The sequence below is a fragment of the Bos taurus genome, chromosome 18 (genome assembly GCF_002263795.3).
Source record: "Bos taurus isolate L1 Dominette 01449 registration number 42190680 breed Hereford chromosome 18, ARS-UCD2.0, whole genome shotgun sequence".
Taxonomy (NCBI): domain Eukaryota; kingdom Metazoa; phylum Chordata; class Mammalia; order Artiodactyla; family Bovidae; genus Bos; species Bos taurus.
The window spans coordinates 35994456-36018105 of NC_037345.1; the positions used below are offsets into that span (position 1 = coordinate 35994456).

The 23650-nt window shown below is 48.0% G+C and overlaps 1 protein-coding gene and 1 non-coding gene across 8 annotated transcripts in view; one reads left to right on the forward strand and one right to left on the reverse strand.

Annotated features, from left to right (window-relative positions):
• CDH3 (cadherin 3) overlaps positions 1-21051 on the forward strand; it is a 117251-nt gene extending 96200 nt beyond the window's left edge. For 6 of the 7 annotated variants that reach the window (XM_010814403.4, XM_010814404.4, XM_024977933.2 and 3 more), the window contains 14 exons: positions 1829-1911; positions 3550-3675; positions 3907-4062; positions 4148-4292; positions 5331-5506; positions 6110-6238; positions 7130-7315; positions 8936-9177; positions 9572-9717; positions 10498-10722; positions 13904-14110; positions 16941-17071; positions 17437-17583; positions 20211-21051. In XM_010814403.4, coding sequence (XP_010812705.1) covers positions 1829-1911; positions 3550-3675; positions 3907-4062; positions 4148-4292; positions 5331-5506; positions 6110-6238; positions 7130-7315; positions 8936-9177; positions 9572-9717; positions 10498-10722; positions 13904-14110; positions 16941-17071; positions 17437-17583; positions 20211-20420 — 2309 coding nt within the window. In that variant the 3' untranslated portion in view covers positions 20421-21051. The remainder of the gene's footprint in view (positions 1-1828; positions 1912-3549; positions 3676-3906; positions 4063-4147; positions 4293-5330; positions 5507-6109; positions 6239-7129; positions 7316-8935; positions 9178-9571; positions 9718-10497; positions 10723-13903; positions 14111-16940; positions 17072-17436; positions 17584-20210) is intronic. The other variant, NM_001244605.1, reaches the window with a different exon arrangement.
• A 2276-nt stretch (positions 21052-23327) lies between these two features.
• TRNAG-UCC (transfer RNA glycine (anticodon UCC)) lies at positions 23328-23402 on the reverse strand. The gene has a single exon. It is a non-coding gene; the product is annotated as a tRNA-Gly (tRNA).
• Between the last annotated feature and the right edge of the window lie 248 nt (positions 23403-23650).

Below are 23650 nucleotides of genomic sequence, written 5' to 3' on the forward strand. Positions count from 1 at the left end.
GCGACCCTGTGGACTGTGGTCCACCAGGCTCCTCCATCCATGGGATTCTCCAGGCAAGAATACTGGAGTGGGTTGCCATTTCCTTCTCCAGGGGATTTTCCCGACCCAGGGATCGAACCTAGGTCTCCTGCATTGCAGGCAGACGCTTTACCCTGTGAGCCACCAGGGAAGTGAATAGGGATACTATGAAAATACATATATAAGTGTCTGTTTGAGTTCCTACTTTCAGCTCTTTAGGGTGTAAACCAAGAAGTAGAATTGCTGGATCATATGGTAATTTTATGTTTACTTTTTGAGCCACCAAACTTTTTCACAGTGGCTGCAGCATTTCGTATTTCCAATGCAGAAGACTTCATCTTTCTTTATATCTTATTTACCTTTTTTTTGCCTCCCTAGTAGGTTTGAAGTGGTATCTCACTGTAATTTTGATTACTGGAGTGAGTAGCCTTTCCCTTCTCTAGGAGATCTTCCCATCCCAGGGATCGAACCCAGGTCTCCCACATTGCGGCAGATTCTTTACCAGTTGAGGCACAAGGGAAGCCCCAAAATACTGGAGTGGGTAGCTTATCCCTTCTGCAGCAGATCTTCACGACCCAGGAATTGAACCAGGGTCTCCTGCATTGCAGGCAGATTCTTTACCAACTGAATTATGAGGGAAGCTCTTGTATTTCCCAAATGATAGAGGTATTGAGCATCTTTTCATGTGCTTACTGGCCAGTTGTATACCTTATTTGAAAAAATGTCTTTTCACCTCCTTTGTCTTTTTCTTTTTAGACTGGGTTATATATTTTTTGTTGTTCTTGAGATTAGGAATTCATTATATAGCAGAGTATTATTTGGAATTCTATTTTTTATGTTATATTCTTATATATTGCTATGATGTTCACATTACTTGTGTAGTTTACAGTCTCTCATCTATTATTCTTTCTTTAGGGAAGGGTTTTTAAAACAATTATCATCATCATCTGAAACTAAAGGACAATTTTTCAAACTAGAACACTTGGGAGACCTCACCCTGACCTTTTCATGGCACAGTCCTCTCCCTGTGGGCCTTGTAGTGCTGCCACCTAGGAAACCGACATAGTCCAACATAAGGGAACCCCTGAGTCAGAGCATGGTGCTGACAGGCCCAGAGGTACCCCCTGGCAGGTTTCCTAATTACATGCTTGTCCACAGGGAAGGGTGGATAAGAATACTGGCTGTGAATACTCTCTAGTATATGCCTTGGGGTCAGCCTTCTGAACCTCAGTTGTCTCTTCTTTGAAAAGGGGCTAATGCCTACCTTGGTAGCATAGTTGTAAAGATGAAATGGACCCAGTCTCCAGCTTAGCGAATGGTAGTTATTAACTCAGACTGCTTATTTAAAGGGTGGCCAAGCGGGGAGAATTCAGAAAGATCATGACAAGTTGAAACAGCCAAGGTTATCAGAATGATCTGTGTGGGTGACTGCATAGCAGGGTGCATACGGCATGTAGGGAGACATGTAGCCTTCAGAAATGCATCAACTCTTCTGCCTCCAGCTGTGATCCTGGCTCAGCTCTGGGTCTCGTGAGACTCCATGGGTCTCATGTTGCTGAATGTCTGTGGTCTTGGTTCTTTGTCCCACAAACCTTGAAGTGGTCCTCCTTCTCAAGACCAAACTTGGGAGCCCATCTGAAACTCATATTTGGTCACACAGCTGGTCAGATGAAGTAAGTCAAGTCTCCTTCTGCAGTGGCCTAGAACAGCCCTTGATCCAGTCAGGGGGCTGTTGTCAGGTCTTGGTTCTCATGGGGTAGCTTCCAGAAGCCCCCTCCTTCCTAATATTCTTTTCCTCCCTTCCCCACAGTGGTCTTCACAGACTGCCCTGGGCAAGAGTCGGCCCTGCTGACTGACGATGACTTCATTGTTCTGAACGATGAAACAGTCCAGGTAAAACACCGTGTGCACCTGCAGGACAGAAGGAAAACGTTCTCCATGCACACCCAGCTTGCTGCTGGCCAGGAGTCCGAGGCTGCCATGGCTGTCGGGAGCCACATTACCCCTGCAGAGCACACAGGGTTAGCCGTCAGTTGCCCATAGCTCTGAGCGTGGGCAACCATCTAAGCAGGGCAGTGCTTGTTGCTGCCCAGTAGGGGATGCCAGAGTTAGGCCTGTGGGGCTGAGAGCTGCCCTGTGAGTAATGGTCCAGTGCTCTTCCTCCCTGGAATTCCCTGTCCCATCTCCCTTTTTGTCTTTCCCACATCCTGAGGGTAAACCACAAGTGAAGGCGATCCCAACATGGGACTGTCAATCCCAAGACCCTCTGGGAAGATAGGCTTCCCTGGTGGCTCAGTGGGTAAAGCATGTGCCTGCAGTGCAGGAGACCTGGGTTCGATCCCTGGGTTGGGAAGATCCCCTGGAGAAGGAAATAGCAACCCACTCCAGTATTCTTGCCTGGAGAATCCCACGGACAGAGGAGCCATGGGGTCCCAAAGAGTTGGACACGACTGAATGACTTCACTTTCACTTTCTGGGAAGATGGACCTGAAGCTCTGGGCCACATTTCTTTGTTTCTTTTAATTCTTCGAACAGCTAATATATCCACATGGTTCCAAAATTTTAAATATTGAAGTTATAGAACACATAACCTCCCCTTGTGTCTCCTCATCTGCCTAATGCCTTCACCCCTCTAACAGAATACACAGGTTACCCTGTTACCAGTTTCTTTCCTTCTAGAATTGATTTATGTATTTGTTCTATATTTATATTAAATATATTTATGTATATTATATATGTAGATATAAAACAGACTTTTCCCTCCTCTTTTTTATGAAAAAAATAACATTTACATGGCTTCACTTTCTTTTTGCACTAAAATACATCAGTATGTGTATGTACAACTACGTCTCTTTGCTGTACAGCAGTAATTAAGGCAACATTGTAATTCAACTGTACTTCAATAAAAAAATAAACTAAAAAAATACATTGGTAGAACTGAACATTGTAAATCAATTATAATCCAATATAAAATTAAATTTTTTTAATATTTTATACAATAAATAAGTGAGCAAAAAAAAAAAATCAATACAAGGCCTCTCACCTTCTCACCAGTAACCACCATTATTGGTTTCTCTAGTATCCCCCAAACTGTGTAAAGGCAGATATGAATATATGCCTTATTTCCCTACCCTTTTACACAAAAGATGGAACAATGCCTAGCACATATTAAGCCCTATATAAATGTTTGTTAAATAGAGCACTAAACTGTTAATATATTAATCTGTTCTGTACTGTGTTCTTTTTCATTTAAGTGTATATCAAAGATCTTTCCATATCAGCACAGAGAGACCTTCCTCATCCTCATTTTTCGAGCTGTATACGGTTTTCACTAGATGGATATATTACAGTGTATTTAATTGGGCCTTCTCTGTAAGTGAACACTTGGATTATTTCCAAGTTTTCTTCTGCAAAAAAACCCATCTAGGCCTCTGGCCTCTCTCCTCATCCTGAGCTCCTATAGGTGAGAGGAGATAGGTGTGTTCCAGGTGTGTTTGCACACCTGGGTTAAGGCATCTTCTCTCCCTGCAGGAAAGGAAAGCACTGAAGATCTCCCCACCCGCACCTGTCTTACGAAGGCGCAAGAGAGAATGGGTGGTCCCGCCAATATCTGTGCCTGAGAATGGCAAGGGTCCTTTCCCCCAGAGGCTGAATCAGGTATGGCTGTGCCTTCCCCCCGGGAGGCTTGGTGGCTGCAGGGACCCTCATTCAAAGGCCTGAGTGTGAGGTTTCTTGCTGCTAAGCCCTGGGGCCTCCAGAAGGAAAGCCTCTGTGATGGGAGCAATTTCTGATCAGGCAATGCCTCTCCACCCCTCTCCATAGAGGGTTCTTTGCTACAATTGTGAGATTGTTATCATTTTTTCAGCTGCCATTTTCTTTTGCTTCCAGCTCAAATCTAATAAGGACAGAGGCACCAAGATTTTCTACAGCATCACGGGGCCTGGGGCAGACAGCCCACCAGAGGGTATCTTTGCTATAGAGAAGGAAACAGGCTGGTTGTTGCTGAATAAGCCACTGGACCGGGAGAAGATTGCCAAGTATGAGGCAAGTAACCTTTAGCATCCAGCAGGGCCCCAGAACCTGTTGGGGAGGGGAGTGCCAGACTGACCACAGACCTGTGCCCCCACAGCTCTTTGGCCATGCTGTATCAGAGAACGGCGCCTCTGTGGAAGATCCCATGAACATCTCCATCATTGTAACAGACCAGAATGACCACAAGCCCAAGTTCACCCAGGATGTCTTCAGAGGGAGCGTCTTGGAAGGGGTGCTACCTGGTAAGGAGACTGGGGAGGTGAGGAGCTATAGAGGTCTCCTGGGCCCAGATCTGGCCTTGGGTCAACTGGAACCGTCTGGAGGTCAGCCAGACTCTTAAAGTCTGGAAGAGCCCTTCACATGCGATTTCCTAGGCTGTACATCGGATCACCTGGGATCCTCTTAAAAATCCATATTTCCCCACTCCATCCCAAAATCCCTGAATAAGAATGATCCTAGAGTAGGGACTTTCCTGATGGTCCAGCAGTTAAAACTCTGTGCTTTCAATATAGGAGGCGTGGGTTCAATCCCTGGTTGGGGAACTAAAATCCTGCATGCCATGTGTGCAGCTAAAAAAAAAGAAAAGAGAGAAAATTAATCGGGGCAAAAGACTAGAGAAATAGCTACACATTAATGACCTCACAGACAGGTGCTACTGGGGAGGACCCCTCTTCCTTTGAGTTGTAGAAAATTACAGAGAAATGTGAATTGGTGAGGCTGCAGTAGACATTTTTAAAAGAAAAACTACCTTCAGCAAGATGGAGCCTCTTCCCCCTGTATTCCAGAAGCCTAGACGTGGTCAGGCCAGGTTGAAATGGTGCTTTAAAGTGTGGGAGACCTAGGCTCCGTCTGTCTCATTGCTTTGCTATTTTGGCTTCGTTCCCAAGATCACCTCATGAATACTGCTGGAGCTCCAGCCATTACTTCTGGAAGGAGGGAACGGGTGGGAAGAGTAAGCCCCTTAATTCAGAAAAATGCTTTCCCTGAAGGTATTTATCCCATTTGTCACAATTCAGTCTCATGGCCACAGCTACCTGCGGTGGGAAATGGCCTTGGTTCCTGGTGGGCCTGTGCCCAACCTAGAGTGATTATGAGGATTATGTTTCTAAGGAAGTAGGGAGAATGGGAAGTGGGCAGCAACTAACAGTCTCTGATGAGAGGGGAAGGTGGGTCCAAACTGACGTGCAGGGTGGAACCTCTTAGGGTTCCAGAAGTGGGTGAGGCTAAAGTTGGCACTGGGAGGGCAAGGTGCTCACTCATCAGCCCTTCTTCCCCGCCAGGCACTTCCGTGATGCAGGTGACAGCCACGGATGAGGACGACGCCGTTAACACCTACAACGGTGTGGTTGCTTACTCCATCCACAGTCAAGAGCCAAAGGACCCGAATGACCTCATGTTCACAGTCCACCGGAGCACGGGTACCATCAGCGTCATCTCCAGTGGCCTGGACCGGGAAGTGAGTGGCCCTTCAGGAAGGGGCTGCCTGCCCAGGCCAGGCCCTGACACTCAGAGCAGAAGCCCCTGCCCCAGAGCCCAAGTCGGCCAGGAAGGGCTGCGGCCAGGTGCTGTATCGATGTCCCACAGCACCCTTGGACTGTTGGCGCTCTGCCAAGCCATCTCATTAAAGCTGAGGAGGCAGCTGTGAAACACAGACATTTGATATTTTCCGTAGGTTTTCTCATTTCCTCTTGGAATGGCTCACTTAGCATGCACATTGCCCAGATTTGTCCCATGTGTACCACAAAGCAGTTAGCTCCATAGGTACTAGAGTTCCCTAATTCATACTTTTGCCAAACTCCTGCTCAGAGCTCCCCTTCTGGATCCTCCCTGAGTCAGGAGGCAGTGCCCAGGCTTCACCCCACGACTGACTGGCCCAGGAGAACCGTTTGGATCCACAGTTCCCCTCTCCCTCCACCCTTGGCTCCTGGTCTTCCCTGCAGTGTGTGAGCAAGGGATCAGGTGAACACTGGAAAGGAGAAACATTCCCCTCCCTCCGCGTACACTCAAGGCTGTGCCCTGCTCTCAGCGGCTTCCACTCCCGCTCTCCTTTTCTCCCCAGAGAGTCCCCGAGTACACACTGACCATCCATGCCACAGACATGGATGGGGACGGCTCCAGCACCACGGCTATGGCCATAGTGGAAATCCTCGATGCCAACGACAATGCTCCCGTGTTTGATCCCCAGAAGGTAACACCCTTTCCTCCATTCATTCTTTCCTTGTCAGATGATGAGGAGCTAAGTTTCTCCTTTCTGATGAAACTTCCAAAATCAGCCTGCATTGCTTCAAGTCCCAGCCCCAGCACTTGTAAGCTGTGTGACCTGAGGGGAAGCACCTAACCTCTCTGTGCCCTATTTCCTAGTCTGTGAAATGGAGACAGTGTTAATACCTGCTGCATTGTTCTGAGTTTTAAATGAAATAATCTATGTAGAGTTCTTAGCATAATCCCTGGTACCTAAGTGCTCAATATGAAAATCTTTGTTGATATGGAAATTCCTAACTTGACTCACACCTACATCTGCCCACCTACCCCCGGTGAATGCCTGTCACTTGACATGACAGAGGACTCAGTGCCAGTCAAGATGATACCCACCCGCTTCCATCATTAGGTAACTTGGGCTGCTAAATACTGTTCAGGGCTGGTGAAATTTGTTCTGAATAGCTGATTTCCCCATCACGGCCATCTGTTCTAAATTTCCAAAAAAGTCCCTGGTCAGTGCCCCAGAGCAATCAGACACCTAGCCCTTCTTGCCACCTTCCTTGTGCCTTTCTGATCTCAGCTAGATACAGGTGACTACTCTCCCTGGGGGCTTGGGCACCCGGATGGCTGAGATTCTGGGAGCATCAGGCTGTGGGATGTAGGGAAAGCAGGCCCAGGGTCACTGTGGTGTGTCTGTCCTAGCAAGCTGTGAAGTTGACTCCTGGGGCATTCTGCATCTGTGCATGTCCCAGAAAGGGTGAGCAGCATGGGGCTCCCCTGGAGTTGGGTGGAGGACTCACAGCGGGTGAAGAGAGGAGGGCCGCCTCTCGGAGGAGTCAGCTTCTCTGCTCTGACAGTGTTGTGTTTTCCATGTTGACAGTATGAGGCCCGTGTGCCTGAGAACACAGTGAGCCACGAGGTGCAGAGGCTGACAGTGACTGATCTGGACGCCCCTAACTCACCAGCATGGCGTGCCACCTACCGCATCGTGGGAGGTGACAACGGGGACCATTTTACCATCACTACTGACCCCGAGAGCAACCAGGGTATCCTGACCACCCAGAAGGTGAATTGGTTTGGGCTTTGTACAAGGGCCACACCTGGGGCGGGGAGGTCTCCAGTCTCCAGGACTAGGGGTACCACTTGCCTGGGACACATACCTGGGACCACTCACAGGGAGTGCACCAGGCCCGTGGCTTGCAACACTCTCCCATCCCTCTTATGTGGGGGAATTCCTTTGTTTAAATCTTCCCCAGAGACCCAGTTCATAAAACAGAGTCACTGATCCAATTGAGGCCAGTCAGTGGGGCCCATCCTCCCAGTGTGTCTAGTGGCTGCTCCTAATTGGTCTTACACAGAAGGTCTGTTTTATTGGAATCCTTGCTATTTTGCCTTCAATCCATAGTTCACATCTTAGTGTTTGGATAGTAAAATGTTTTACTTTAAAAGTTTTAAATTACTTTAACTGTTTTGAATTACATCTAGGCATACCCTTGCCTCTTGAAAAATCTTGAGTAAAATTGATGCTTCAAGAAAATCAGACTAATCTTTCTTGATGTCTTTTACGTCTTGGTTTATTATAAAGAATGGCCCAGTTTGAGAAAGAAAGTGAAAGTGAAGTCACTTAGTCATGTCCGACTCTTTGCGACCCTGTGGACTGTAGTCTACCAGGTTCCTCCGTCCATGGAATTTTCCAGGCAAGAGTACTGGAGTGGGTTGCCATTTTCTTCTCCAGGGGATTTTTCCGATCCAGGGATCAAACCTGGGTCTCCAGCATTGCAGGCAGACACTTTGCCATCTGAGCCACAATAGTTTAAAAGCTGTCCCCTCCTTGTAACCAAAGTTTTGTAATGCCCCTTTCACATTGTAAAATGAATTTTGTTTATAACTTCTCTATAATAACTTATGTAATTTCTAGAAAAATGGAATGCCCTAATTAAAATAAAGGAGGATTTTCAGGAAAAGTTACTGATAATAAACTGCTTCCCTGTGTATACCTTTGGGCACAACTATACTAGAAAACATGATGAAGTGGTCAGTTTCTTGCATCTGTTTGTGGAATTAGCCAAGTATAGTAGATACTGTATGTCGCTGAAGTGAGTCATACCACAAGTGGTATTGATGTTTTTCCAGAACCTCAAATAAACAACTTGAGGAGCTCCCCTCAGAAGTTGCATTCCTAGGAAATTTAGTATAAATTAAAACCACACCAAAAACTTGATTTGTATGGAAAACACATTCTAGACTGTAACTATAAACAGAGCTTCATGCCCAGGAATACATGAATGTCCGGGGGATATTGGCAAGTCCCGTGGGACTTGAGATAGTTCTTTGTGTCCCTGCCCCCACCAGTGGCATTCCCTGTCATTAGGACACCTAGAAATGCCCCCTCCAAGTTCCGACGACAACCACTATGGAGGTCATCACCCCATTGAGAACCAGTTCTAGGCTTCGGGCTTACTAGTCTAGTTGCCTTTGGGGTGATGGTCTGAGAAGGCCCCACTGGGTATCCACTCCAGAAATGCAGGAGGAAACCAGGAGGCTCTATGGGGCAGGGCAGAGGCAGCATTGTTGCTGGTGGGATCCCCAGCCCCTCGTGATGGGCCCTCTCTTCCAGACATCACAGCACGGCATGGGGCCTCCTCACAAAATGACGACTCTGATCCTCCTTCCTATTCTCTCCCAGGGCTTGGATTTTGAGGCCAAAACCCAGCACACCCTGTACGTCGAAGTGATCAACGAGGTTCCCTTTGTGGTGAAACTCCCGACCTCCACAGCCACCGTAGTGGTCCTCGTGGAGGATGTGAATGAGCCACCCGTGTTTGTCCCCCCGTCCAAAGTCATCGAAATCCAGGAGGGCATCTCCACTGGGGAGCCTATTTGTGCCTACACTGCACGGGACCCAGACAAGGGGAGTCAGAAGATCAGGTATGCAGGGGTTCGGCTCGTGTTCAGCCAAAGACACGGGTACGTTGGATGGGTTATTTATTATATGCATCAGTATTTGTTCTAATTGCCATAAAGACTGTTAAATATTTTGACTACCACCCCTGCACAGGGTCTTCCCTTCCTACCCTCCGTACAGAGGAAGTTAAGTCCAGGGGACAGGTGTTCCCCAATCCCTCTCACATGTCCCTGCTGGCCCCCTCCCACCTTCAGCTCAGGAGCCCAATTGGGGGTGAGATGCGTTTTCCATGTGATCCTGTCTATGAGCCCCAAGTCCCATGAAACCCTCTGCTAATTGACATGAGGAGACTTTGAATGATGACACTAGAACTCTTAAGTATCCTGGGTGTGATTCTTTGCAACTTTTCTGCTCCAGTTACCACATCCTGAGAGACCCAGCAGGGTGGCTAGCGATGGACCCAGACAGTGGACAAGTCACTGCCGCAGGGGTCTTGGACCGTGAGGATGAGCAGTTTGTGAGAAACAACATCTACGAAGTCATGGTCTTGGCCACAGATGATGGTGAGAGCTCCCTCCAGCCCCTCTATGTGGGCCCCTTTGGAGCCCAGGACACAGCAGATCCCCTCTGCAGGCTGAGTGTGATGTGGGGAAGGGAGTGTCAGCAATCCTATCTGAGAGGTCAAAGTGGTCTCTCGGAGGAGACTTAGAGTGGTCAGTCCTAGAGTTGGCCAGTTCCAGTTTCCTTAAGACCCAGGAGTTAGGAGGTATCCTAAAGACACTTTTCAGCCTGTTTGTGCTTTACTGAGCCTTGAATTGGCCTGTTGGTTTCCCCTTGTGATTGATTAAAAGGGGCTGCCTTACAAGTGTTACGATTGATGAGTGATGTCATGCCACGACATGGTTGGGGATATTGATGTAATAACATCTCTATTTGACACATACTGAACCAAGACCTGGAGGCAGGCGAGAGGTTACTGCAGGGCTGGGAAGTGAAACTTCCCTGAAGCTGGTCAGCAAACACATCAGCCCTGAGGTGGCCAATCTTTTTCTCTTGGTGATAGATTGGTAGTGGCTGTCTGGATGAAGTCTCTGTGCTGTGATCAGTTAGTAATGTCTGCTGTGGACACAAAATGAGAATGATGGCATGTTTGCCATGCATTTGCCATCACTGGTTTGATTTATAATGAAGCAAGGGCAGGGAAACTCTTGAAAGGTTACAGTTGGACAGTAAACAGGACCCTTCTGAGGTTTATTGGATAAGTCCTAGGGGAGCTTAATATGGATTCATCAACCCAGCCAAAGGCAGATGCTGAAAAGGGATCATATGTGTGATTTGAACAGGGAGCCCTCCCACCACTGGCACAGGGACCCTCCTGCTAACACTGATGGACATCAATGACCACGGTCCGGTCCCCGAGCCCCGTCAGATCACCATCTGCAACCAAAGCCCTGTGCCCCAGGTGCTAAACATCACAGACAAGGACTTGTCCCCCCACACTGCCCCTTTCCAGGCCCAACTCACACATGACTCGGACGTCTATTGGACAGCAGAAGTCAACGAGAAAGGTAACTGAGTGGTGGTGGCAAATGGGTCCTCTCTCCCCTACCAAGATCCAGCATCTACCTTCCTGCTCCATCTTGTGGGTCACCGAGTTACCGGTCTCCTCAAGAATGTCAGTCAGGGGAATTCCCTGGCAGTCCAGTGGTTGGGACACCTGGCTTCCACTGCAGGGAGCACAGGTTTGATGCCTGGTCAAGGAACAAGATCCTGCAAGCTGCACAGCCAATAACACACAAAGACGATGTCAGTCAAATGCTGCTTATTAACTTAGTCTAAACCTTTGGGAATCCACAGGAATCCTTAAAGACCATTCTAGCCCAACCACTTTCCTATACAGTTGGAAGCACTGAGGCCCAGAGAGAGATGGGACATGCCTTTCTCACTATGACATAATGAGAGAGTCGGGAACCCAGCACAGTAATAACTAACATGCCTGAGCATGCTTGCTATGTGCTATGTGCACTTCAGACACTTCACACAGATTCGGCTACTGAATCCTCACAATAACCCTGTAAAGCAGGTACTGTTAATCATACATATACATGTATGTGCACCCGTTTGACAGATAGGGAAACCAGGGCTTATAGAAACTTAAATATCCTGTCAGGGGCATTATGGATAGAAAATAATGGCCCCATGATTGGGATGCAGGAAGTCTGCTCTACCAGGATCCTCTGCTGCCTACCATTTATCCACCCCTGGACATTTGCAAGATGCTTTTTATACTTATTTTAAATTTCTACCATCCTCTGTGATCAGTATTTTTATCCCTATTTACAGATGAGAATCAGGCTCAGAAAGGTTAAATGGCATGTCCAAAGGCACAGTGTGGGTAAACAGTGGAAAAGAAGTAGAAGACAAGGTCCCTGGCCCTCATGCCCCTGCTCCCAACCACCTCCCTGTCCTTTCTCTTTCCCACCCCATAACGCTCCTCAGCCTTCAGTGGTTTTTCAGTTGTTACAGGACTGAAGAGGAGACTTACTGGCATCAAATGGGCAAGGACTCAGGTGCGTAAAAACAGTGCATCCATGCCCAAGTGCCAATAAGGCCCCTGGAGAAGCTCACCCTGGTTTAAAATGCCTCCCTCTTCCTCTTGGTGCTAGGGTCCCCCAAGAGGGGAATGGGGAACCAGTACATTCAGGTTCTTCCCTGAAGTAACCAAATGCCTGGTGTCTACTGCTGCTGCTGAGCCTGTCCAGAAAGGACTGAGGAGACCTGCCTCAGACACACACATTGTCCCGTTTTTATGATTCCTCTGATTTGGGGGTATATACTCAGCACCTTTCCTCGAGGAAGCCCAAGTTGGTCTCCTATTACCTCCCTGTGGCCTGAAAGCCATTTTCCCCTCCCTGACTGGTTTACGGAGCATAGCCTCTGAAGTCAGAACACCTTGGTTCAAGATCCAGCCTCTCCATTCACCAGCTTGTGGGCAAGTTACTGAACCTTACTGTTGAGCAGTTTTCCCCACCTGGAGGATGGTGCCAGTAATTGTACCTCTGTACAGTCACTGTGAAGACTGAGTACACGACAGGCACCTACCTCTTCTGGTGCATCAGTGCTCAGTCGATGCCAGTGGCCGTCTTCACCAACAGGCACAATCTGGCTCTGCCAAGAGTGAGCGTTACCTCAAAGCCCAGTGGTACCAACGCCTGACACTACCATTGGTTCTTGGTTTTGACTTAGTCGTTTTATCTGTCTGTGTTCTATTGTGAGAGGAGTTAATCCCAACTCTACACCCATGTGAACTGGGCTCGTTACTTGACCTCCCTAAGCTTCAGTGTCTGTATTTGTAAAATGAGGGGTAACAGAACCTGTCTCTTAAAGTTGAGGTGAAGATCAGAGTCGGGCTTGGCATGTAATAAGTGTCAGTTGAGTCCCCACTGCCACCACCAGCACCATCATCAGCTGAGAAGTCAGCTCTCCAGCCTGGGAGCAGGAAGGCAGGAGGGATGTTCTGGTGAAATGCCCCACGTTGGCCTCTCCACTCGGTGGACCAGACATCCAGCGTGCAGAACTCTGTCTGTCTGCCACTGCTGAGTGGGAACAGGGTGAATTCTCCCTCTGGCCTTTCAGCTAAGAGGGGCCCAGGGAGTGTGCAGAGCCTGTGAACTGAAAGTGGCTTGAGGTCAGTGCTGAAATAGGCCAGCAAGCCTGAGGGCAGGTGGGCTGGAAACGCGGGAATTGTTTTTGAATGTCCCAATGATGCGTGGGGTTGGGGGGGCACTGTTAGCATTTAGTGGTGAGGACTTGAGTGCTCAGGAAAGTTCCTCGTGATGAAGAATAGTTCCACCCAAGCTAATAGCACCCACCTTGAGAAACTTGGGTCTAAACCGAAGGCCTTTCTGCAGAGAGGCCTCTGACCTTATATTTCTCACCCACAAACATAGCCCCCATCCCCACTCCATGATGGCCAAGCAGCCTCCCCAGAGTGGCTCCCGTCGTGCAGGCTGCTCCAAAGCTTGGCTTCGGCTCTGTGGCTGCCTGCTGCCTGCCCCAGGCCTTCAAAGGCCAGTTAGCACGGTGCCCAGCACAGCCTCACTGCCGGCACCTCTGAGCTTGTGTGCAGTCACTAATGCTCTGATCTGCTCCTGGCATCAGTTACATCGCCAGGTAATATGCATTTGGATTTCTTAATAACTGATGCTCACTCAGAAATATCCAAGTTTCAGATATATTGAAATTCTATCATAGAGTTAAGGTATAAACATTATATATACAATTGAAAGAGCAAAATGCTGCCATAACAAGTGGTAGTAAACTTTCAGGTAGAGAAACAGGTGGCCAGTTAATATAAATATTAAAAGATTGTGCTAGCTGTCTCTTAGGAAGAACTTTGTTTCTTTGCTTGTTTGTTTTGAAGCAAAGAACAATCTGGCAGCTAATAATGCTCAGAAATTATTGGCCCTGCATGCCATGAATTTTTTAAAATGTCATATTTAGAAATACTGTGATTATTGATTTTCTTAAATAGAATGATGACTTTATTCTTCTATCCAAATAATCCTTCCCTCAGTGGAGGATTTGGCTTGGACCAAGTATCCGTTTGTAACACTTGGCGTAAGTTTGCTTTGACGACATTGCTCCCTGTGGCCCAGATGCAGTCTGCCTCCTCAACTCTCCATCATGGTGTGCTTGGCTCCCACCATTTGTGGCCTTCCGAGGTGAATAATTATCTGTCTGCTCCAGGAGACGCAGTAGCCTTGTCCCTGAAGAAGTTCCTAAAGCAAGGCGAATACGATGTGCACCTTTCCCTGTCCGACCACGGCAACAAGGAACAGCTGACAGTGATCAGAGCCACCGTGTGTGACTGCCACGGCAACATGGTGACCTGCCGGGACCCCTGGACGTGGGGTTTCCTCCTCCCCATCCTGGGTGCTGCCCTGGCTCTGCTGCGTGAGTGCTGGCACCCTCTCCCTCTGAGGTTGGGGTAGTTAGAAACTTGAGTCCACCCCAAACGTAGAGACTCGAGCCACCGACATTGCCCATCTGTTCCTTGTCCTCTTAATTCTGGAAGTGTCATTTAGTCCATAGATGTTTATGGGGCCTCTGGGAGGTGCCAGGCTTTGGGGATACAGTGGGGAGCAGACTTGGCCCTGCTGTTACATCATCTGGTGGCTACAGTGGTGGTTCTGAAGGTGTAGTCTCCAGACCAAGAGCATCAGCATCACCAGGAATTGGTTAGGCCAACTTCCTGGCCCACACCTGACCTACCAAGTCAGAAGCTTAGGGGTAAGACCTAGTAATCTGTATTTTTACAAGCCTTTCAGTGGATTCTAATGCATGTTTCAGCTTGAGAGACACTGGTCTAGTGAGCAGAAGTGTTTAGTTAGAAACTAATTTCTTTGCTGTCATGGTAGAACCTATCACATTTACTTTTTTCACTCTCTGAATTGTCCTTACACAAAAAACACCCATTCAATCACGCATGAATGCAATAAGCACAAGCTTTAATCATCGTGCTTGCACTGAGCACTGTGTTAGGTGCTGAGAGTGAAACATTTATGAGACAGGGTGCTCAGGGCTGGTGTACTGGGATGACCCTGAGGGATGGGATGGGAAGGGAGGTGGAAGAGGGGTTCAGGATGGGGAACACATGTACACCCATGGCTGATTCATATGAATGTATGGCAGAAACTACCACAGTATTGTAAAGTAATTAGCCTCCAATTAATTAAAAAAAAAAAAAACAGACCAGCCCCTGCCTTCATGGAGCTTACTTTCCAATGCAGAGAGCAGATAGCAAATAAGCCAGCAGAGAAATGGGTGTTGCTATGGATTAAAAAAGAAAGTGAGAGGAGGAGATCTGGTATTTTATGTAGGATCAGCAAGAACAGGCTTACTGAGAAGGGGGCATTTGAGTAAAGACCTGAATGAGTTGAGGAAGCAGATCATGCAGATATCCAGGGAACAGCCAGTACAAAGGTCCTGAGGTGGCTCTGTGCTTTGTGTAGAAACAGCAATGACTGTTGTGGAAAAAGCAAGAGGGAGAAGAGAGGTGATGGCTGTGGCGGAGCATTGCATTGGGCATTGTGGGTTATTGTAAGGACTCTGGGTGAAATGGGAAGTCATCAGGTTTGGAGCAGAGGAGCAATGTGATCTGACTTGAATTTTGTAGGATTCCTCCTGAAGAGACTGTAGAGGGCTGCTACTACCATAATTTGGGGGTGAGGGGGGAGTTGTGGCTCAGATCCAGGGTGGCATTAGAGGTGGTGAGAGCTGGTCATATTTCAAGGTAGAATCAATTAAGATTCAGATGAGAAAAAGAGCCATCTATGACTTCAAGGCCTGAACAAGTAGAAACACGGAGTTTCCATTAACCAGTTTGGGAAGGACCATGGGAAAAGTCCAAATGGAGGTAACAGTAGGCAGCCGAACACAGGCTTTGGGTGCAGGTAGGCAGTCCAGGTTGCCTCCTGCCTTTCCCTAAGCCAATGGGGAGGAAAGGGGAGGGAAAGGCCATAGTCTGACTCACACAGGGTGTGCATCCTGAGAACCCAGGGACTCCCAAAGATGGCTCCATCAGTTTTGTCTGGCTAGAGAGGACAATGGTTCCCTCAGCAGGCGAAAAAGGGGGATAAAGCTGAGCAATGGCTGTATCCTCCCCCATTAAACAGCCACAGGGAGGGCCAGAACTGCACTCCTCATGTGGAATTAACTGGGGGTAGTCACAACAGTTAGGGGCAGCAGCTGGGCACTAATAAGCCAGTTCCCATTGTGTCCAAATAGACCTCCAGCCTTTTAGATCATATCACTGAAACCCAGTCTCTATCTTAAAATTCCAAAATAGTGTTTGCACCTAAATTCAGATTACTGTACCACATCAAAGTTGCATTGTCTTGTCTTGAACTTAAAGTCTCTGGCTATTATGGGACACCTCGTGACTGAAAAAGTCATATTGAAAAGTAACATCTGGAAATTCTCTGGCAGTCCAGTGGTCAGGACTGGGTGCATTTACTGCCGTGGGCCCAGGTTCAATCCCTGGTCAAGGAACTAAGATCCAGGAAGCCAGGGGCCCCCAAACTCCAGGATCAAATGCCTGATGATCTGATGAGGTACAGCTGATCATAATAATAGAAATAAAGTGCACAATAAATGTAATGCACTTGAAGCATCCTGAAACCATCCCCCACCTCCATCTGTGGAAGATTTGTCTTCCACAGAGAAGAAAGTAGCGGTAAAACTGGTGCCAAAAAGGTTGGGGACTGCTGCCATAAGCCATATGGTACAGCCAAGAACAAACAAACAAACAAACAAACATCTACTGGGAGATCCCCATCCCACAAAGGAGGATTTCCATAAGGACCAGTACATCAATATGGGAAGACTAACAGTAAAATGATAGAGAATTACAGGTGGGGGAATGAAGTCAGAATACCAGTAGGAGGAAGTGGTTTTAGGCTGAGAGCAGGAAGGTGAGAGCCATGTGTATGCATGGAGAGTGTTCCAGGTGAGAAAAGAGCCAGGATGAAGGTTCTGAAGTGGGAGACTGCTGGGTATATTCGAGGAGCCCTGAGGAGGCCACTGTTTCTAGACCTGGCCAGAGAGGGAGGGTTGGAGACAGGTCGGGGCCAGTCCTGCAGCCTTGATGAGGAGGTGAGGGTTTTCCTAGGTGCACAGGGGCCACTGAAGTGTGTAAAGCTCCGGCTACTGAGTGGAGGGATCAAAAATTACATGGGACTTCAAGAGCTTGGGGGCGAATATTCACACTCCCCAACTCTTGCAGTCCTTCTGCTGGTGCTCCTATTCTTGGTGAGAAAGAAACGGAAGATCAAGGAACCCCTTCTCCTCCCAGAAGATGATACCCGTGACAACGTCTTCTACTACGGCGAAGAGGGGGGTGGCGAGGAGGACCAGGTAGGGCATGGGGGGCCCTCCTGGGGTTGGGAGGCGGTGCCCCCATGGCCCCTGGCAGGGATGGTTGGGTCAACCAACTGACCATGTTAGCTGTGTCGCCCAGACCCTGGTCTGAAGCGTCAGTTTTCTGAGAGGGTGCCTCGTCCACTGCTCCAGTCTCTGGCCCCAGCCACCCCAACCTTGAGCCTGTGCTTAATCTGAGAGGAGGGGGTGTGGAATCTAGGGCTTTCAGAGATCTCTGACATTGTCTTCTAAGACCTACTCTTGAACCAAAACATCCAAGTGGCACAGAAGTGGGATGAGATGTAAATGGGGGGAGTGGGAGGCTTCTTCTCCATTCCATGTTCTCCTTCACTTTCCTGAAGGACTATGACATCACCCAGCTCCACCGGGGTCTGGAGGCCCGGCCTGAGGTGGTTCTCCGCAACGATGTGGCACCATCCTTCATCCCCACACCCATGTACCGTCCTCGGCCAGCCAACCCAGATGAAATCGGCAACTTCATCATTGAGGTGAGGCATGGGGGCCCAGCCTAGGGCAGTCCTTCGTTCAAGCACCAGCAGCTTGAGAGAAAGAGCACAGGCTTGGAGTCTTGGCTGTGGGTTCAAATCCTGGGTCTGTCACCAACAAGCTAGCTGTGTGACCTCTGGCATATATAGCAACTTCTGGGCCTCCTGTTTCCTCCTCCATTAAACCCAAAGTTTCGAAGTGGTTAAAGAATAGGTCAGGAATTCTTTCTTTTCTTTTTATTTGTTGATGTTTATCATCTTCCCTGGTGGCTCACATGGTAAAGAATCTGCCTGCATTGCTAGAGACCTGAGTTCGATTCCTGGAGTGGGAAGATCAACCCACTCCAGTATTCTTGCCTGGAGGATTCCATGAACAGAGGAACCTAGCGGGCTACAGTCCATGAAGTCACAAAGAGTCAGACATGACTGAGTGACTAACACTTTCACTTTCATTTATCATTGAACAAAAGTAAGAGAGGACTGGGTCTGGCACAGATGAACAATTTGATCAATAAAAACCAATGAGGAAGAGCAGGCTCTGTTGCAGTCTAGATGAATTCAGAGTCAAGGCTCTTGACTTTTCCAGGTGATCTCTGGTTTGACAGGATTTTTGATTAGGAATTATTTCTTTATTCAACACATATAGTGGTTGTTAGGAGAAAACTCGGAGCCGGACTCCCTGGGTTTGCATTTGTAAAGATCTCAGGTGATTCCAGCGTGGAGCAAAGTTGGGGGCCTCTGGGATAGGTTGGTTTAAGGACTGGATGAGTAAGGACCGAGCAGTGCTGGCTCAGGAAATCTCTTGGGGAACTTCAAACACTGAAGCCTCTGACACCCCCCAACCCCACCCACCCCACCCCCTGGACTGTGATTTAATTGATCTGCATGTGGGCTAGACTTCAGAATATTTTTTTTAAAGATTCCCAGGTAATTCCCCTTGGCTATCTATTTTACATATGGTAATGTAAGTTTCCATGTTACTCTCTCCAGAAACTCAAACCGGGGCTCTGTATCAACCTAGAGGGGTGGGATGGGATAGGGAGGGAGATGGGAGGGAGGGGATATATGTATACCTATGGCTGATTCATGTTGAGCTTTGACAGAAAACAACAAAATTCTGTAAAGCAATTATCCTTCAATTAAAAAGTAAATTAATTAAAAAAAAGATTCCCAGGTAATTTAAGTTTGGGAACCACTGGCCTGGCACCTATCCTGTATTAATTAGGTAATGACAGCTCTTGTTGCTAAGTGTCACCCATATTCTCAATTCTGGGCACATACTTGATTTATCTAAGGAATTTTTTAAAGTATCAGTGACTTGAACCCAGATATTCTTTTTTTTTTTTTTTAGGCTCTGATTTTTTGGGTTTTTTTTTTTTGGCCATGCTCCACAGCATGCAGGATCTTAGTTCCCCAACCAGGGATGGAACCTGTGCACCCTGAAGTGGAATCGCAGAGTCCTAGCCACTGGATCACCAGGGAATTCATAAGCTCTGATGTTTCTTTAGTTCCCCAAGAAATAAAAGATACAGGATATATATATATATATATATATATATATATATATGAAATAAAATATACATAGGAGATAATGATGTGAGGCTAGCATAGGCTGGTACCATGAAAGTAGTCAGTAAAAGGTTTTTAATAAGAGGGAGGGAAGGAGGAGGGAACAGAAGAGGAAGGAGGGAAGGACGGATGGATTTGGGAGGTTGGAGAAAGCAGCAGTAGGCACAGGGCTCAGTGGGTGGTCAGGATACCTTACTTTGGCCTGAACTCGGCTTACCTTTCTTGCTTTCTCGAACTAGCGAGACTCCGTTCTTTAGCCTTAAGCACATTTGAGAATCCTGTACAGAAACAAAGGCGTCTGGGGAATGTTGCTCAGGGCATCTTTGCCTTGGAGCCAAAGGCCAGGAGATCTTCTGACAGTTTTCAGAATATTTGTGTCGGATAGTTTGCAAATAACTGTCTGGTTTAATGCCTCGCTGTGTCAGCTCTGCAAAGGAGGAATTCTGTTATGGTCCCCTGTAACTCTAATATGCACTTTTATATTTATATACATTCATTTCTCCCTCTGAAACTATATGAAGTCTCCCCATTTTTGAGATGGAGGGCTTCCAAGGTGGCACTGCAGGAGACATAAAGAGACGTGAGTTCGATCCCTGAGTCGGGAAGATCCCCTGGAGGAGGGCATGGCACTCCACTCCAGTATTCTTGCCTGGAGAATCCCATAGACAGAGAAGCCTGGCAGCCTGTAGTCCATGGGGTTGCAAAGAGTCAGACACAACTGAAGCGACTTAGCATGCATTTTTGAGATGAGGGAAACAAAGGCATGGAGACTTTAAGAGGCTTGCCCAGGTCTACACACTCAGAAGTCTGTGTGAAGTCTGACTTCAGAGTCCCCACCCTGATCCGCTGGCCTGTGGCGCTGAGCACTCGCTTTCAGCTGGGCCCTGAGCTAAGGATTTATGTGCATTTCGTGTTCAACCTTCAAAACCTTAAGGGAGGGGAGACAGGGCTTCACAGATGAGGAAACACAGGCTCAGCCAGATGAGTTCACTTTTCTGAGCTCTCGCAGCTGCCCAGTGTCTGGTCCCACAGTGCCTAACACCCTGCTTTCCATCCCCCAGAACCTGAAGGCAGCCAACACAGACCCCACGGCCCCGCCCTACGACTCCCTGTTGGTGTTCGACTATGAGGGCAGTGGCTCCGATGCCGCCTCTCTGAGCTCGCTCACCTCCTCAACCTCTGACCAGGACCAAGACTACAACTATCTGAATGAGTGGGGCAGCCGCTTCAAGAAGCTGGCGGACATGTACGGCGGGGGCCAGGACGACTAGGACTCCCTAAACGCCGGGCTGCAGCAGCGTCTCCAAGGGGTCACTATCCCCACGTTGGCCAAGGACTTTGCAGCTTGTTGAGAATTGGCCTTAGCAACTTGGAGGGAAGAGGCCTCGAAACTGACCTCAAAGGGGCAGGTCTCTATGCCTTTCAGAACGGAGGAACGTGGGCAGTTTGATTTCAACAGTGAGCACCTCTTAGCCTAAGCCAGGGCTGCTCAATTTCTGGGAGTCTCCTCGCTACCATAAAATGCTCAGCGCTGGGTCCTGGGTTTTGACTGACTCTGACTTTCCCATGATGGCTTTTGCTCTGGAATGGACCCTTCTCCTTAGTAACAGGCCTCTTACCACAATCTTCGTTTTTTTTTTTTTAATGCTGTTTTCAAAAAGTGAGAGGCAGGTCCTCAACCACCCCCTGGAGCGCTCCAGAAGCCCAGGCGTGCCCTCATGCATTTCTCTGTGGTCTCTTGGCCCCCAGACCTCCTGTTTGATTGGATAACTGCATTTTTATACTGAGCACGTCTAAGTGGTCCTTTATTTTTTATTTTCCCTATCGAGTGCTGTAGATGAAGAGTGATGACAATCCTGTAAATGTACTAGAACTTTTTTATTAAAGGAACTTTTTCCCAGAGGTGGCAGGGGAGTGAAGTTTTGGGGGTTTTTTAATAGTTTTGTTGACGTATAATTCACATATCATATTCACTCATGTAAAGTGTACAATTCAGTGGTTTTCTAGAACTTGCAGTTGTGTGGAGTTGTGCTTTTATCCCTGTGGGCTTCACCCCAGCTTCCTCCTGATAGTAGTGGAAGCTCAGGATGTGTTTACAGACCTGGGAGGAGGCAGACGTCAGCTCGCCGACCTACAGATGAGAGCTGCTGTCCCTGTGTGAGAACCATTAACTTCCTTACTCCTGACCGAGCCGCACCACAACTGCAGTACTGGGAGATTTCCTCTTTTCTGGACCAGCAGTATGGGGAGATTTCCTCTTTGTGCTGTGGACTCTATGTTGAAAGGCAGGATGTTTGCAGGGTGGCGGGGGTAGGGGAGGGTGGGGTCCAGCTCTGCTACTTCCTAGCAAGTTGCTTAACCTCTACCTGCCTCAGGTTTTTCATTTGTAAAATTGGGAGTTTCCATGGAGATGAAGTGAGTTCATATCCAGCACATAGCAGGTGCTATCCGTGTTCATTGATAACAGCCACCGTTAGTCAATACTTTTTAGATCCAGACAGCACTTAACTTCCAATTATTTCCTTTCAACAAATCCTCACAATCACCCGCTGAGGGAATCTTCCTCATTTTAAGAACGGCCTCATTTTATTTTTTTGTTAAATGACACCTGTTTGTCACCAGAATCAAGCCAGAAAATTAGAGAACTCACCCAGGATGTCAATGAAATTAGAATATTCCGGGCAACAACAGGGCACAGATGGCAGGATGAAGAGGCAGCAGGAATTCCACGTGTGCCCTTGTTAAAGCAAAGTTTTAAATTTATCTTTACAATGAACTAGAAGAAAAGAATCTGAAGTGCAGCCGCGAAAATCACTGAAGTGGAAATAGATGTCTCCTTCCTGCGAGAGAATGACTGATTCTGTAAAGAAATGGTACTCCAGGGGGCCGTCCCTGGACCAGCAGCCTCAACACCACTGCCGAACCAGCAACTGCAAGCAAGCGAGACCCTGCAGTCTGATCTGACAAGCCTTCCAGGTGATTCTGATGCCCACGCAATTTAAGATTGAGACTCTGAAGAGTCCTAAAGATTGAAGGCAGGAGGAGAAGGGGATGACAGAGGGTGAGATGGTTGGATGGCATCACTGATTCGATGGACATGAGTTTGAGCAAGGTCTGGGAGTTGGTGAAGGCAGGGGAGCCTGGCGTGCTGCAGTCCATGGGGTCACAGAGTCAGACACGACTGAGTGACTGAATTGACTCTGAAGGGTGAAGCTGTGGGTGTCCTGAAGCCTCAGATTCTGGATGGGGAAGTTTAAAGGGAACAAAGTCTGATAAGAAAGTGTCTCACCCACCCTAGGTCCACAGTGCCTCAGCCCACGCTCCTGGCTGCCTCCTGTCTCTCCCTGGAGCTGCAGCCTCTGACTCCCTCAACCTCAGCGTCCCCCCTACCAGGGCCCTGCAGCTCTTGCTGATAAGGTTCTGTGGGAAGAATTAAGTGTCTCAACTAGCAAACACCTGCTGCCCATTATCTTAAACTCCTCTCTGAGAAGCCTGAATAAAGCCTGAAACCCTGTATCTTTGCTGAGTCTAATAATAAAACCAAGCAGCCACTGTCCAGGCTGGCCTTCCTCCTCTGAGATTTTTTGGAGAGGGAGTGAAGGAGCAAAATCAACCTTTCCTAGCCAAGCCTGCTCTCTGCAGTAGATCTGGATTCCCTTGACAATGGAACTGCCCTGCAGCCTCTGAGTGATCTGGAAAGAAGGATCCTGGGCTCTGTGATGGGGATGGATGTTATGTCACCCTCTCACTTGGGACCTGTGTCTCTTCTGCAAAATGGACTCTGGTCTTTAGGACCTGTAATAAGTCAGAATATTTGCAGCTAGTGACTCACCAGGGCCAACCACTCAGTGAATGCTAGCTGTAGATAACCAGTGTGGCCAGCCAAACCAGTGGGGACTACTTGAATGTTGGCCTTTGCACACACTGAACGTCAATCCTTCACATTTTGATGTGCAACAGTAGAGCATGCATCCTTCCATCCTTTACTCTCCCCACCCTCCAATCCACTACACAATTCAATCCACTACATGCACATTTTGCATTGTATCTTTTCTAACAGGATGTGCAATGAGACATTGCCTTCTTGTCTCCAACACATCTAACTCATCATGGATGAGTTAGCATGGTGTTTTTTTGTTTGTTTGTTTAGCCATGCCATGCAGCATGTGAGATCTTAGTTCCCCAGCCAGGAGTTGAACCTGGGCCCCCTGCAGTGGAAGCACAGAGTCTTAACCACTGGACACCACCAGGGAAGTTTCATGTTAGCATGGATTTATGGACAGGGAGGTCTGGTGTGCTGCAGTCCATGGGGTTGCCAAGAGTCAGACACAACTGTGCAGCTGAACTGAACTGACTGAGTCTCACTGCCACCCATGGGCACTAGTGATTGTAGTTTTTTGCCCGTAACAGTGTTAAAATAAATTCCCTGGAACATCCATCTCTGCAGACGCCTCAACACCAGTCCTCCAACACCTGCAGAGAAGTGAGGGGGGCCCATGGT